The sequence below is a fragment of the Prionailurus bengalensis genome, chromosome B1, assembly GCF_016509475.1.
Source record: "Prionailurus bengalensis isolate Pbe53 chromosome B1, Fcat_Pben_1.1_paternal_pri, whole genome shotgun sequence".
Lineage (NCBI taxonomy): Eukaryota > Metazoa > Chordata > Mammalia > Carnivora > Felidae > Prionailurus > Prionailurus bengalensis.
In genome coordinates this window covers 141,429,464-141,444,383 of record NC_057344.1, presented here as the reverse complement: position 1 = coordinate 141,444,383, position 14,920 = coordinate 141,429,464, and the positions used below count along the sequence as shown (strand labels likewise).

General features: G+C 37.6%; 1 protein-coding gene across 1 annotated transcript; it reads right to left on the bottom strand.

Annotated features, from left to right (window-relative positions):
• Positions 1-4,356: 4,356 nt before the first annotated feature.
• Positions 4,357-13,055, bottom strand: NAA11 (N-alpha-acetyltransferase 11, NatA catalytic subunit). The gene is made up of 2 exons (XM_043572388.1): positions 12,192-13,055; positions 4,357-4,979 (listed from the first exon to the last, which is right to left on the bottom strand). Exon 1 carries the CDS (start codon positions 12,895-12,897, stop codon positions 12,217-12,219), a length of 681 nt encoding a protein of 226 aa, XP_043428323.1. The 5' UTR covers positions 12,898-13,055; the 3' UTR covers positions 4,357-4,979; positions 12,192-12,216.
• Positions 13,056-14,920: the final 1,865 nt, after the last annotated feature.

The following is a 14,920-nucleotide window of genomic DNA, read 5'->3' as shown; positions in this document are numbered from 1 at the left end:
TGTGTATCTCTTTTACTTAAAACCATGCAAATGGGAGGTAAGTACAGTTTGATTTACATGACTAATCTTACTGATATGAATGCTTAGGTCATAGACAGCAAGAGATAAACAATTTTAAGAAGCCCCCCCCTTTTTAAATGAATATATAGTTGATTTCCTACGTTTATAGGAATTCACTCCCTTCTTCAGACGTCATCCCTTAAAATACTCACGCACATTACACATTCATCATGCCAGAGCATTGATTTTTTTCTGGATGCCTAGGGAGGAAAATGAATGATCACTGTTATTTTGCACAGATTTGAATGTGGAGATAAAAACCTCTGAAAGTAGAAGTGTTAGTAATAACATTTACATGTCTTCTTACAAATTACAGTGAAGTTTTTCTTATACTACCTCATTACCCAATGGCCCTGAGGGTATGGAAGTTATTTTTATCTCTATTTTACAAATGAGAAAATTGACATGGCAGAGGATATCCAGGTAGTAATAAACCAAACCAGGATTAAAAGTTAAGCCTTTGGACTCTGAAGTCTGTGATTTCCCACTCTATTAAACCACCTCTTGCGAAAATTGCTCAACTTGCTAAAGACTACGTTCTCTAGGTAAGTTTTTATAATATGCAGTGGAGGTGATGACCCCGCTCCCAAAGTGCAAAATCTATCTTAATTTTGTGTAGGAAAGCAATTTATGTATGATTTACAATGAAAGGACTTCCCTCCCCCAGAAATTCACAAAATGTAATTCCTATGTCCATATAAGGAAACATGGTGTTTAAATAACCCTTCAAGTGTGCTTCAAGGAAATGAACTGTATCTTTTAAGATTTCAAAGAAGCATTCAGGTCTAGAAAAAAGTATAAAGAAGGACCTTGCTAATAAGTCACTTGGTCTGTTTCATTGGTTTTTGGCTGGGTACCGTTAATACAAATTCTAACTCAGAACACCCAAATGATGATGGGATAGGAGGAGTTAATGAAACATGAATAGAAGGGCATGTGGTTCCACACTGGCCTGGTATCTGGTTCTTAACTGGACATTGCATTATTTGAGCTTTTGGTTCTAGAAACAAGAACATTCCAATGTGATTTGTGAGTGTTCTTATTCTTCAAGCTTGTTCTGTACACCACAATTGCTAAATTGTAACTACTGTTTGCTTTACAAGAACTTGGGAGAAAAAACACAGGATAAAACTATGTTAACGTGCTAGGGAAAAGGAAAGGGATGTGGGTGGATTTGGGAAAGGATGGGGTGGCAAGTCACAACCAAAACAAGGATGTCCTCAAAATAACATGCATAATGTAATCACATTTATGTAAGATACATGAATAATCATATACATGTATTAAATGATCACACGTATGTAAAATTCTGTGAATGTATATTTTATTTTTTAATTAATGGACTATTTCAGAGCAGTTTGGGGTTTACAGAAAAATAACCAGAACGTACAGAGTTCTCATATACCACCTCAACTATCCCTGTATATGTTTTACTAGAAACAAAAATTTGTTGTATCTTCTCTTTTTTTTTGCCACTTTTGACAAATTAATTTAAATCTGGGGAGTATCACCATGGAAAAAAATGCCCTTAAAATTACCTTTATGAGGAATTCAATACCTTGTACTGGTCAGTGATTTTCAGATGGCAGAATGCGAAACAATCTGAGCTGGAGTCAGAGAAATTGCATCTTTAACATAGCACCTGGGTGACTTTGATGCATAGGTTGAAAACTCCTGGGCCAGAAATTCTCATCCCTGGACAGAAAACTCTCTTGAAAGTGCTTCCCACACCACCTCCACATAAAGGTCTGATGTCTGATGCTCCAATTTAAAACAAAACAAAAGGTTGTGTTCATTTTCAAATTCTGTGTCAGATGTCAGCATGGAAAAAATTATTAGTGTCTGGAGCAGTCTATGGACCAAAGAACACAATAAATTGAGTGACAGTGGAAAGTGAAATTTTTAAAAGTCTCATATACTGTTTACTTGTTTGGACATCAAAGGTGAGGAAATATTAATGTATCAAAACTCTCTAATAGATGATGTAATGTCAATTATTATCAACATATTTTGTGTACTGTGTATATACTTTTTGGTGTACACGTTTTGATGAAATATATCTGGAATTTTCATTGAAATTATTAGGCTGTCAATGTAATGTAACAAAATTCCAAAGACAAATCGTACTTACGTGACTGTGTATTTCAGAATGGGATTCTGAATTAGTGTCTAATCCAAACCGACCCAAGGGCCAGTCACAGGTGTTCTGAACTCAGTTCCAAGGTTGGAGATGAGCTTTAAGACCCTCACTAGGCAAAGTGTGGTTCCTAGACCAGCAAGATCAGTGTTGTCTAGGAACTAGTTAGAAATGCAGACACTCAGCCCCCACCCCAGATCCATAGAAACAAAAACCCGCATTTTTAACATGATCCCCGAGAGGACTCATCTGCAAGTAAAAATTTGAGAAAACTTCCCTTCAGCTATTTCAGAGTCCTGATCCTTTCCAGATTTTCCCAGCTTTGAACTAACTTCCAGCACAACTCCCTACTTTTCCAACACATCCACACACCCCATTACTTTTATTTTAGATAAGCATCTCCTGCCCCTCGTTCTCATTTTCAAAGGGAACATCATACAGATTTGAACTAGGTAACTCACAGGCTTCATTCGCAGGTTTCTCTCTTTTGGCCAAAGAAAAGTTTTCACTTTGAGAATTAATATTTCTTAATAATTTTCTGACAGACCTGAGCCCACCCAGTAGGTTCTTCCAAGTAAAGGAGAGGGTGTGGGTCATTCTCTGCAGCTAGTACAACGGTGCTCACCATTAACTACCCTACATCCTTGCTTCAAAGTCTTGCTGATGTCTTTCTAGGATTGTATTTAAGTAAAAGAAGTCAGCCCATTTAAAAAACGACAAAAATTTGTTCTACGCAAGAAGAACAATGTTATTACAAACAGAAGTGTCACAGGTTCCCTCCGTTTCAGTGTTCCAGAAAGCTGCTGCTGCTGCTAAATCACCATTATTACTCTGGAACCACTTGGGAACATGCTAATTTACATCCAAAGCAATATTAGTATTATTGTTTATTTTACTTTCATTATCTACATAAGCACAGTTCAAACTAGGTAGTTGCTATAATTCTGCCTTCTTTTGGTAGGAGACTGGGAAAAAGGATATAATGGTAACAAAGAAAAGCAGCCAATAGTTTTAGTAAATAACACTGCAAAACTCAGATATCATTTCTTATTTTCCAATTACTCCAATTCCTATCATCAAGTTAATACAGACAGTAATGTGCCTGGTGCTGGAGAGAAATCATTCAGGTAAGCTGAGGCTACTCCTTCTGTTTCTCCATCTGCTAAGCTGTTAACACGAAGACATATTGACAAGGGCTCAAGGAAAACATGGAATATTTCATCAGTAAGATTATGCTGCCCTAGAGACAGATGTTAGAAAGCTGCAATATTTAAAAATAAAGAGATAAACACATGCTTGAGGGGAAGGAATAGTTTTAGAGCTGGGAGAGAAAATTAAAAAGAAAAAAAGGAAAAATGGAAAGATAGATGAGAGGTTTGTATTACCACAGGAAATAGCAAATCCTTATTGTGTAGGGAAAAAACTTTTATTTGCCTCAGGCAATCATTTACTATTAGGTAAGCATTCTTAGAGTGCATTGGGGCAGATTTGTAAGAAGTGCTTAGCAGGGCTGATTATGATTACAGAGAACAGATTTATTTCTTGTCATCAGATGGTTAATGTCAAGGATTTGACTTAAAACCATATACACTGGTTTTCATAAAAATTTAAACATAGGAAATGTTATATACTATGGTAATTCACATTCAGGGATATAAGAGCAACGTTAAGTAATGGTAACTCTGTATTTATCTGGTGACTTATACTGCAGAGGTCAAAGTACTTTGTCTTCACTTATTTTTACTGGAGAAAAAGAGTAAAACAGAATTATAACGGTGGATTATATACAAATATTTACAAACGACATATAGTTGCCATGGATCAAGTCAACAGAACATTTTAAACCATAGATTTTCTTTTTTTGCTATAGTTTTCACACTTTTATAAATAAAATGCAAAGAGTAGTAATAGGAAAGTGAAAGGAAGTTTGGCCTTGAATTCAAATAGACTCAGGTTCAGATCCTAGATATTTACTTTGCTTCTTTGAGTTTCAGTTTCCTCATCTATAAAACAGGAATAATAAGCCTACCTTGTAAGGTTGCTGAGAAAATTAAATATGTCATTAATAAGAATCCTAGCATTGCCTGAATATCATTGGCACTCAGTAAATGGCAAGTTATGTCATTAATAAGAAAACCAAATTGACACAAACAAGGAGATCAGATATTACAATTTAATTACTGGTTGTCCTTTTCTTAATATCTCCAAGTTCTGATTACATTGTAGAGGCCCTTGCTCATGACTTTCTCCCACTGGAAAGGAGAATACCTCCTCAAGAAATGGAAGGGTATGACAGAGGACGAGTTCCCAGAGAAAAGAAGAGAAAACAGAATACTTCTTCCAGCAAAGAGGAAGAAAGAAGAGGAAAGGGGCACGAGGTCTGACTTGATGGTTCTGATGGCCCCCTCTAGGATGAGAACCCAGATAAATAGTGGCAAAAACTGAAAGCAGAGGGGCTTCCTGTTTAGCATTCCAGGAAGAGGCAACATTGCTAGACAACCACACCCAGCACAGGACTACAACAAACAGAGTAAAACGGCGGCATGGTGTGAGGCGGCCAAAGAAGGTTCCGTGATGGGAGGCCTCAAACTTTCTTGGCTCTTGTGCAGGAGGCTCTGGTATCCAGGTGTTCCTTTATAATCCCCGTGGGATATGTGGAAGGTTGTTGAGAGTGAGAAGCCATTGGGGTCACTGTGAGATGACCCCAGAAAAGGTGCTGCAGAGCATATAGGCTGAGCCAGGGCTCAGAGCAGGCGTGGCTGAGACACGAGGAACTGCAATGCTGTTGAGAAGTGAGAAGAAAGCAGGTGAGCAAGAGAGGGCTACAGGTTTTAACCACTCTAAAAGAATAAAATACTGGCTTTAGCAGCAGACCAATAAGGTACCAGTAACCCGTTTAGACTACATCTATCTCCGTCATGCCAGTGAGAATTTAGATGACAGCACAGAGATCCACACAGGGATCTGGGGCTCTCTCCCCTCTCGGCCATGAGGACACATGAACTTTTCCTGACACCTAAAAGCCACTTCTTCCAGGAGAACGGGGAAGAGGGAGAACACTGAAACACCCTGCAAAATCCTATTTTAAACCTAAAGAAACCAAGATGCTTTTTCTTGGCATCTTCAAATTCTAGCCCATCCTACTCCACTCAAAAAGAAATGTATTTCAATTCTTAAGAAAGGAGAGGCCTTTTTTAGCTCTTGATAAGCTAGATACAATGTGTCTGATTCTATAAGTCACATTTTCTCTCTGTGAGGCCTGGAGATGAAACCAAAATATCCATTATGTCTCTTTATTCATAACCTTAAGGTGTCCTAATTATATTAGGTAATAGGAAGTAGGACCTTTTATACCTTTTCCCTACTTTCCTTTTTAAAATTACTGCAGAGGTAATTTGGGAGTTTCCTTCCTTCCTTCCTTCCTTCAATGAATATTTACTGAGGACCTACCATGAATGAATAATGTGCCAAGAGTTTAGGAAACAAAGATAAATGAGACATGGACCCTATCCTTAGTAAGGTAGAAAGGTGTATAGGATATGTGAACGGAATATATAAGTTAAAGAAAAGCTAGTTGAGTATTGCTGCCCATTGCTGAATGGCTGCCAACAAAACAATGGGACGTTACAACAAGAAAGGTGCATTTTTCTCGTCTATAAAATAAAAATAAGAACATAAAGGCTCGGATGCACAGAGAAGTTAAAAAGCATTTTGTTTTCCACAAACTCATACTTACAGAACAGTCAGTTTCTAGAATAACAACAGTAAATCAAGTTGCAGGACAGTCAGAGGCACACAATACAAAGATCTTATTTTTTTTTAAAGTGTATTTACTGTAATAGAAAAATAAGAAGATGTGAGAGAATGGGTCAGAAAGACTATTATCATTACCTTTTTCAATGTGTTTCAAATAGAATTAAGATAGGCATGCAAAGGTAGTTATACAAAAACCAAATATTACATAGTTGTTTTAATTTTCTCAGTAAGTACTGCTTGATCATTTTAAGAAGTTAAATTTTAAAAGTCAAATAACGAAATAATAAATGCCCTAGGGTAGTTTGCTGTTTAATGGTACAGACATTTTTTATAATGATTCTTTTTAAAATATGAATATTAAAGCCCTGAATTGAGCTTATTAAAGTTCAAATTTTTACATATCCAGGATTTCTTAAAGGTGGGCAATGGAAGCCTGAGAAATATTTTAATTATTAACAAGATTTTATGAACCCAAAACAGAACTTATGCTTTACTTTTATGCTTTGCTTAAAGAAATTAAAAAAAAACACCTATGATGTTTTGAGGATATTAGTCCATAGAAAAGCATTGCAGAATGTTTTCATTCTGCATTTTTGCGTTTGTTCCTCTGGTTCCTAGAACCACTGCCATTCACATATCATCTCTTCCTTGTATCTTTTACCATAAAGCTCATTAGAATTTATATACTGGAGCACAGATAGAGTACAGAATTTAGGAAAAACCTCTGCTTTTATCAGTTACCCCTGACAAAGTTGGTATTTCATTCACCCTAAATATACATCATTCACTGACTGAAAAGTGACATTGTTAGAGATTATAAATAATTCAACAAATTGTATCTATCTGATTAGTATTTCAAAAACAATATTTTATCTCTTCCCAACCCCCTCTTTATCTTCATAGAGTGCATTTGCATTGAAATCTATGGTTTCTGGCATATCTGGGGTAAGGTTATACTAGGAATTTACCAGACCTGTCAGTCTCTAACTTTCTTCCATATTTCATTATATCATTCCAGTTATAATTAGTTGTCTGGTAAAATTAAGAACAGTCTATTTCAGTGAATGCTCATGTGAACATTTAACAACTTTTTGTTAGGATGACAGCTTAGCGACAGAAAGAATAAACCAGAAAGGAGAGTCACTGAAGTAACCCTGGCTAACTCAATATTGCCAAGTCAATGGAAAATTTTGAGATTTTTGCATTTTTTTTTCTTTTTTATTAATCATCAAGCACATATTTCTTGTCAGGAGATAAGCATCAGCTTGATGGCATTCCTGCCTCAACTAGCATGTTTTGAACTGACCTGTCTTCATTGCTATGGCTCCCTAGAAACTTTGCTGTTGATTAGCATTGATTCAGCTGAATGCTTTGACATTCAGCTTGTCAGTGAAAGCTATTTTAATCATTAAGATGCATCTCCCTTCCAAGATTGCAAACTGTTGCTGCTCACACACCAGTCTATCATATGATTACTGTGGAAAAGAAAAGGAAAGAGGTTGAATGGTTCCTATTACTACAGATTATATTAAGAGCTAAAATTTACAGAATATTTGTATGTGAGGTATTGTGCTAAGCAATTTACAGGAACTGTCTCATTTAATCCGACCATCACGGAATCTCACTACCGTGGTTTGTGTCCCTGTTCTCCACTTATTATCTGTAAGACATGCAGCCCTCATCTATAAAGTGGAGTAATAGTACCTACTTCTGGGGATGTTATGAAGATTAAATGAGAGCATTCATAGACACTCCCTAGAATAGTATCTACAACATAGTGAGTTCTCATATTTTTAGCAGTAAGTTTTATTACTTTGTACATGAAGACATTCAGTCTCCTTTACCAATTGCCCTATTCACCATCACTTCTAACTTTAACCATTTCTGTTGCCTAGACCAACGGAGGAGATAAAGGAAAATGGAAAGTTATTCTTTCACGACTTTATTCCGTAGGTATTTGAACTCCAGCTCCACAAGAGGGTGTGCCATAACTGTGGCAGGATAATTAACCTTTAAATTTTTTTCTTCCTGTTCTTTCTGTCCTCACAGGCTTTTCCCATTCAGACAACTAAGTGTATATACTAGTGAGACCCTGTTGAGTAGGATGATAACTGAGATTTTAGGCAGTTTAAGGGATCTCAGAATAGAAGGGGCATTTCTTCCAGGCTTTAATGAGAGGCATAAAAGCAGCAAGGTGGCAGAATCCCAGTTTCCCACGCCCAAGTTTGTACAAGAGCAGAAAACACGTGTCATGCGACTAAGCAGGTAGCACTGGGTGGCCTCAAGAGTTCCCTGGGCCACATTTTGGAGAGGGAGCAGCAGAATGTTCCCAAGCTCTGCGGGGAAGCAGAATTTCTCATACTCCACAGCACCACTAGGATGTTTCCCACTGTTGCAGAAACTATGCTGTCTCATTACCAGAAGTCATTATTTTTCCTCCTGGGCACACAGCTAAACTACATTTCCTAGCTTCCCCTGCAGTTAGTTAGAAAAGTGGTACAGACTTTTAAAACCTACATAAACCTCTGTGTAAATTCTCTTCCCCTATCTGCAAGCTGAATGTGTGTAAACCCGGAGTGGACACATGATTCTAGAAAATGGCAGAGTCACTGAATCAGGGTTTCTTGATCTGAGATTTAATAATAGAATTTAGGAGATGATGACCTTGGATCTGGAACAAAAAAATCCCTGTATTTTCATCAACCTTTAACGAAATTTAGCATTTCCTTCTATTATGAATGTAGGCACCAATGCATAGCAGTACCAGCATTACGTGTGGCTTTGTCACCGACCAGAACACCTAAACCATAGGTATTTTTGAATTATATTACAGCTGTTGAAGGTATCTCAAAATATCATCTACAACTAAACTCTCATTGAAGTAACATAATGAGACCCACTGCTTGATATTTAAATTTCATATGGGAATAAATTTATTTAAACAGAGTTTGCTAACTGTATTTCAATAAAAGTGGTTTCCTTTGAAATCCCATATAATTTGTATGTCTTTAAAAAACAGTTTTATTAGAAGGGATCCCTAGGCTTCACCAGATCGCCAAAGGAGGCTATGGAACAAAAAAAGTTACGAACAATTGTTCTAGATGGATTCCTGAATAGCTTTACAGTTATTCAGGAGTCTCTTTTTTCCTCTCCCTTTCATATCCCAATCGCACTGATGACCTACATTGGACTAAGATGTGAGAAATAAGCTGGTATTCTGTTAACTTACTGAGACTGCAGGTTATTTTTTTTTTTTAGAACAGTTAGCCTATGTAGACTAATCCTTGTGCTAGGAAAATGGCCCAAACATGACAGAGAGTGTAGAGACCTTAAGAGGCCTCTGGGTAGAAAGGACTTTGAAGTATATAGTGAGGGCCAAAGATTGATGGGGTCCATGAAGATGACTCAGCAAATATCAACTTAGAAGGATAATGATGCCAAGTGCAGGAAACATCTCCTTGAACTTAGAAATAAAGTTTAATAACAGTAACATAAAGAAACATTTCAGGGGCGCCTGGGTGGCGCAGTCGGTTAAGCGTCCGACTTCAACCAGGTCATGATCTCGCAGTCCGTGAGTTCGAGCCCCGCGTCAGGCTCTGGGCTGATGGCTCAGAGCCTGGAGCCTGTTTCCGATTCTGTGTCTCCCTCTCTCTCTGCCCCTCCCCCGTTCATGCTCTGTCTCTCTCTGTCCCAAAAATAAATAAACGTTGAAAAAAAAAAATTAAAAAAAAAAAAAAAGAAACATTTCAATTATGCCTGAATTTGGACCCTGAGATTTAGAATTGTCACACAATAATTTTCTTATTTCATATTTATTTTTTCTTGTCCCCTATTAGGGTGACAGTCATTTTTGTTTCTCATAGTAAGTACTTTTGAATTCATCAAACTATATGCATAGAAATATAAATGTAAATATATGTAATAAAAATCTAAATAACATGAAAATTAAACAAATATAAATCCTTTATATATGAATATATATAATTTAGTTTTTTAAAGCTATCTTCAACTAGCTCTGTTCCACTTAAAATCCTTCTTAGCTGCAGGGTAACAAGTGAAGAGAAGCCAGTACCACAAAGATGAGATCAATATTATATAAGTCCTTCCATACAGGAATTTGAAAATTGGTAATTTTTTAAAAGGCTTGTTGAATTAGAATAGTCTTGACAGAACCCTTCAGAGGGTTTTTTTTCCCCTGATTTTAAGTATTTATTTTAATTGCAGTTAGTTCACATACAGTGTTATATGAGTTTCAGGTACACAGTATAGCAATTCAACACTTCATTACATCACCCGGTGCTCATTATGCCAAGTGCACTCCTTAATCTCCATCACTTATTTAACTAAACCCCCACCTCCTTCAGGGTTCTTAAGGCAGATAAAAATCTGACAACACTTCTCTTAAGAAATTAAGTTTTGTTTAATTTTACCTTCCCTTTTAGACTGTTTTGCTGCCTTTATCTTAACCTTAGACTAAATGAATCAGTCGTTTTGAAACATTCAGGTTGTTAAAAGCCAGATGCAAAGACTCCTCTGAGGAGAGACTCTTTTTTAAACAAATTTTTATAACCTATGGAACCACATGAATGAAAATAAAATAGGGTTAGTGTGCAATACAGTTTGGCTTTCAGCATTAAAATGTATAAAAAAATAGAATGCATTTATTTTTAAGTGTTATGTGATGTAAACATCAACCTGTCCAGATCATAATTGTATACCAACTCCAAGCCTCATGCCCTGGCAAGTAAAAATTTTTATGGATGAGTAAATCAAACAGCATTTATTTTAACTATATGTAATGTCTATCACTCATGACTGGGCTTTGTTATGAGAAAGTTGCCTTTTCCACATGTAAGGGTAAGGTGACTGTGTTTAGAATTTAAAGCTTCTACATTGACAGTAGCTCACTGATCCTTGAAATTCTTAGGGTGTTAGAAAGTTCCTGAGGGAAATGAAATAGTCTTTTAAAACTACTTTTTAGTGGCTGCTTTGTATTAGTACTAACATGTATAAGAAAGTACAATAATTTTGGTTCTTTGAAATTTTTATGTCACTTTTCACACATTCGAAAGAGTAAAGAATAGCACAATGAACCCCTCAAGTACCTATTGGCAACCTCAAGAATGATCATATGTTGCCATTCTTATTTTATACATTTCTTGCCCCCCAACTTTTTTCCTCTTCTTTTTTTTTGCTGGAATATTTTAAAGTAGATCTGAGACCTCCTATTCTTTCACTTCAAATTATTTCAGTATGTATCTCTAACAGATAAAGACTTAAAAAAATACAATACCAGTTAGCTCACCAAACAAAATCATTGACCATTCCTTAATAACACAGCCCGTGTTCAAATTTTGCTTGGCTGTCTCAAAATGTCTTGTATTCGACTTGTTTAAATCAGGACCCAAACAATGTCCACAACAGTAGCATTTGGTTAATATATTTTAACAAATTCCTCCTCCCTTTTAAAAAATGACATTTTGTTTATTGGAGAAACCAGGTCATTTGTTCTGTAAAAATTGTCTCACTCTGGATTTGGCTGATTGCATCATGGCAAGGTTTAATGTCCCTGTCTTTTTTTTTTTTTTTCTTTCTTATAAAAATGATAGTTAGATCTAAAGCCTTGTTTGTATTCAAGATTAATGTCACACGCACATGCTCACACATAAAATTTTCTTTGGGCAAGAATATTTCACAGGTATTACTGTGCACTTACTATTGCGTTAGGAGACATATGACACTTGTCAGGCACTCTTTTAGTGATGTTATACTTGCCCAGTGACTTCAAGTGTTGTCAGTCTGATTCATAATGACAAAGTGGCTTCAACTTTCACCTAATAGTGTTAGCCACTGATGACAGTGGGCTAGATCTATTATTTCATCAAGAGTTGCAAAACAGTGATTTTATAGTCCTATTATTCATTCTGCATTTATTACCTGTAATTCCATAAAGAAGAAATTTCTTCCACCAACTATGTGGACACCCTGAAATGTAATTCACACCAAAAAAGCAGGGAAAATGTTGGTTTCTTTTACTGAATTTAATCTACTTTTAGTGTATGAATGGGAGTCCTATTAACTTCCAGTAGTGAGCAATGAGTTTGCTCTAACCCAGTCTATACTCTTCCTCAAGGTCACCAGGTGGTCCAGCAGGACTGGGATGCGATGGGGTAGGATGGGATAGGGCAGGCCACGGTATTTAGGGTAGCAAGGGATTGGATCAGGGAAAACAGAATACCTTAAGCAGGTTCTAGGAAGTAGACTCAATCTTCTGAGCTGTTCTGGGCATCGGTGCTCTCCATGGACTCGCTGGGTTCCTTGTGGTCATTGCTATTATCATCAGCGGCTGGGATCTTCTCCTCCTCACCATCCTCTTCAGAACTAGGAAGTGTGCTTCCCCGGGTTTCCTGGTTTTCCTTGGAGCCCAGTACCACGTACCTGCCCTTCTCCTTCAGCTCTGGCTGCCTTCTCAGCTCATTGGCCATGTGCGAGAGATCCCTTTTCATAGCATAAGCATCTTCCCCATCTGCATAGTATTTGGGTTCCACCTCACTAACCTGGAAGTTGAGGGTGTTAGAATAGAGGTGCAAGGCTGCTCGGTTACTCTTCCTGACGTGCAGGGACACGTACTTGGCGCTAAAGTTCTCGATCATGGCCCGAGAGGCCTGGTCCATCAGCTTCTGGGCCAGGCCAAGGCGCCGGTGCGATCGCTTCACAGCCAGTGAGGTGATATGTCCATGGGGGACATCATCTGGGTCCTCCTCCATTTTGGCCAGGACATAGCCCACAATCTTCCCGTCCTCGTCCTCAGCAATGTAAGAAAGCTGGGGCCAGGAAAGGCCATGGTAGAAATAGTATTTCATCTGGTAGTTCTCGGGAAGGCAAAGAAGGTTGCAGTGTTGCATGTTAATCAGGTCGTCTGGCCGAGCATTGCGGATGTTCATAATGGCGGCGGGTAGCAAATGGGAGTTAGATGGTGGTCACCGAAAAGAGGCTGCCACCAAGCGCAAGAGTCACTTTTTGCCTCAAGGACTTGAGTCCAGGGAGCCGAAGTCGTAGGACTGGACGACACGGACGCTGGCTGTCGGGAAGGCAGGACACCCTGGAGACGGAAGGGGCGGTGCTAAGACGCGGCTTTCGAAGTGCGCCACCTAGTCCCAGCCAATGAGGTTTTCACGTTATATTCCTGATGCGCGCGCAAGGCTTAGGGGGTGGGGATGTGCAGTTTATTAGGATCTCCTTGGTTTTAAAATGCAACGTTTGGACTGTCGCTGCAACTATTCTTTTATTTGTTTCAATTTTCAATTTCTTCTTTTGGATACATATGGGTAAACTTTGACGAACTGAATAAATCCATATAACCAGAATATAGATCGAGAACCAGAACATTGCACACACCCCAGAAATACCCACTCAGATCCCCTTCCAGTACTCTGATCCAGTGTCCCAAAAGTAACCATCACCTAGATTTCTAACAGTTTCTGTATAAATGGAATCATGGCGCATACACTCTTTTTGTGTTGAGGTACCCCCTCCCTGCCCAACTTATACTTGTTTCAGCTACTTGTGTGTAGTTGGGAGTTTTTCATATTCTTTCCTGTCTGATATTCCATTGCCTAAATATATCACCTCTACCGTTGATGACAGTTTGTGTTATTTCCAATTTGGGAAAATAGTAATTGTAACTAAACGTTCTGGAACATGCCTTTTGTAGAAACATGCATATTTATCCAGGATTAGAATTACTGGGTCAGAAGATATTATGATGTTCAACTTCTATAAATAATGTTAAGCAATTTTCCAAGGTGGTTGCTCTGTAACTGAACCCAAATCTGTCTGACCTATGTGAAGGAAAGCCAAACACTGAGATATCAGGTATGCAGCAAGGAGAGCTTATTGGAGAAGTAGCTGAACAGAAGCTAGGAGGACAAACCTCAAAAGTGCTTCACCAAGGGGGAAAGAACAAATTTTTTGTTTGTTTTTTGTTTGGTTTTGTTTTTTAATAATCATAGGGATTGAGATTTATACATATTGATAAAAAGTGTGGAGAAACATGAGGAAAGGTGGAGCATGTGCATTGAGCAAACATATATGTAGGATACATTCCATGTTCACTTTGGGAGTGGAGACGTCAGAAGGCTAAATTCAGCCCCTGAGCTCATGATGTTATCTTAACACAAGAAGAAAGGCTATCAGCATCCTCTGACAGCAGGTGTAAACTAGGTGGGTTTGGGGCTTCTTATTTCAGGTAAGAAATGCAGGGCCTTGCTTGTTCCTAGGCTGGAACCATATCAGTTGACCTTGATTGAGTCCAGGCTTGCTTAGAGACAGCTAGTGGATTTGTTAATGGAGTCTGAAAAGACACAATAGCTGATTAGGGAGAAACAGTTCTCTGAAAAACAAGCTTTAAACTTTCTGCTGGTTTCAACCTCATTAACCCAATGGGGCACGGTTTTATTTTATTGCTTGTGTGTGGTTAGTGGTATTACATTGTGGTTTTCTTTTGCATTTCCCTGATGACTAAAGAAGTTGAACACCTTTTTTTTTACATCTTTATTAGCCATTCTCTGTTCTTTTTTATGAAGTGACTATTCAAGTCTTTTCTTCATTTTTCTATTGAGTTGTATGTCTTTAGCTCATTAATACTTAATAGTTTTTTGATGTTAAATTCCAATATACTTAACATACAATGTAATATTAGTTTTGGGTGTACAATATAGTAATTCAACAATTCCTTACATCACCCAGTACACTCCTTAATCCTTACCACTTATTTAACCCATCCGCATTCCCCAATAACCATCAGATTGTTCTCTACAGTTAAGAGTCTGTTTCTTGGTTTATCTATTTTTTTCTCATTTGTTTTATTTCTTAAATGCCATATATTAATGAAATCATATAGTATTTATCTTCCTCTGCCTGGAATTATTTTGGTTAGCATTATACTCTAGCTCCATCCATGTTGTT

Bases quoted from the DNA above. Each gene is read 5' to 3' on its own strand.
- NAA11 (XM_043572388.1), bottom strand. From the start codon at position 12,897: ATGAACATCCGCAATGCTCGGCCAGACGACCTGATTAACATGCAACAC.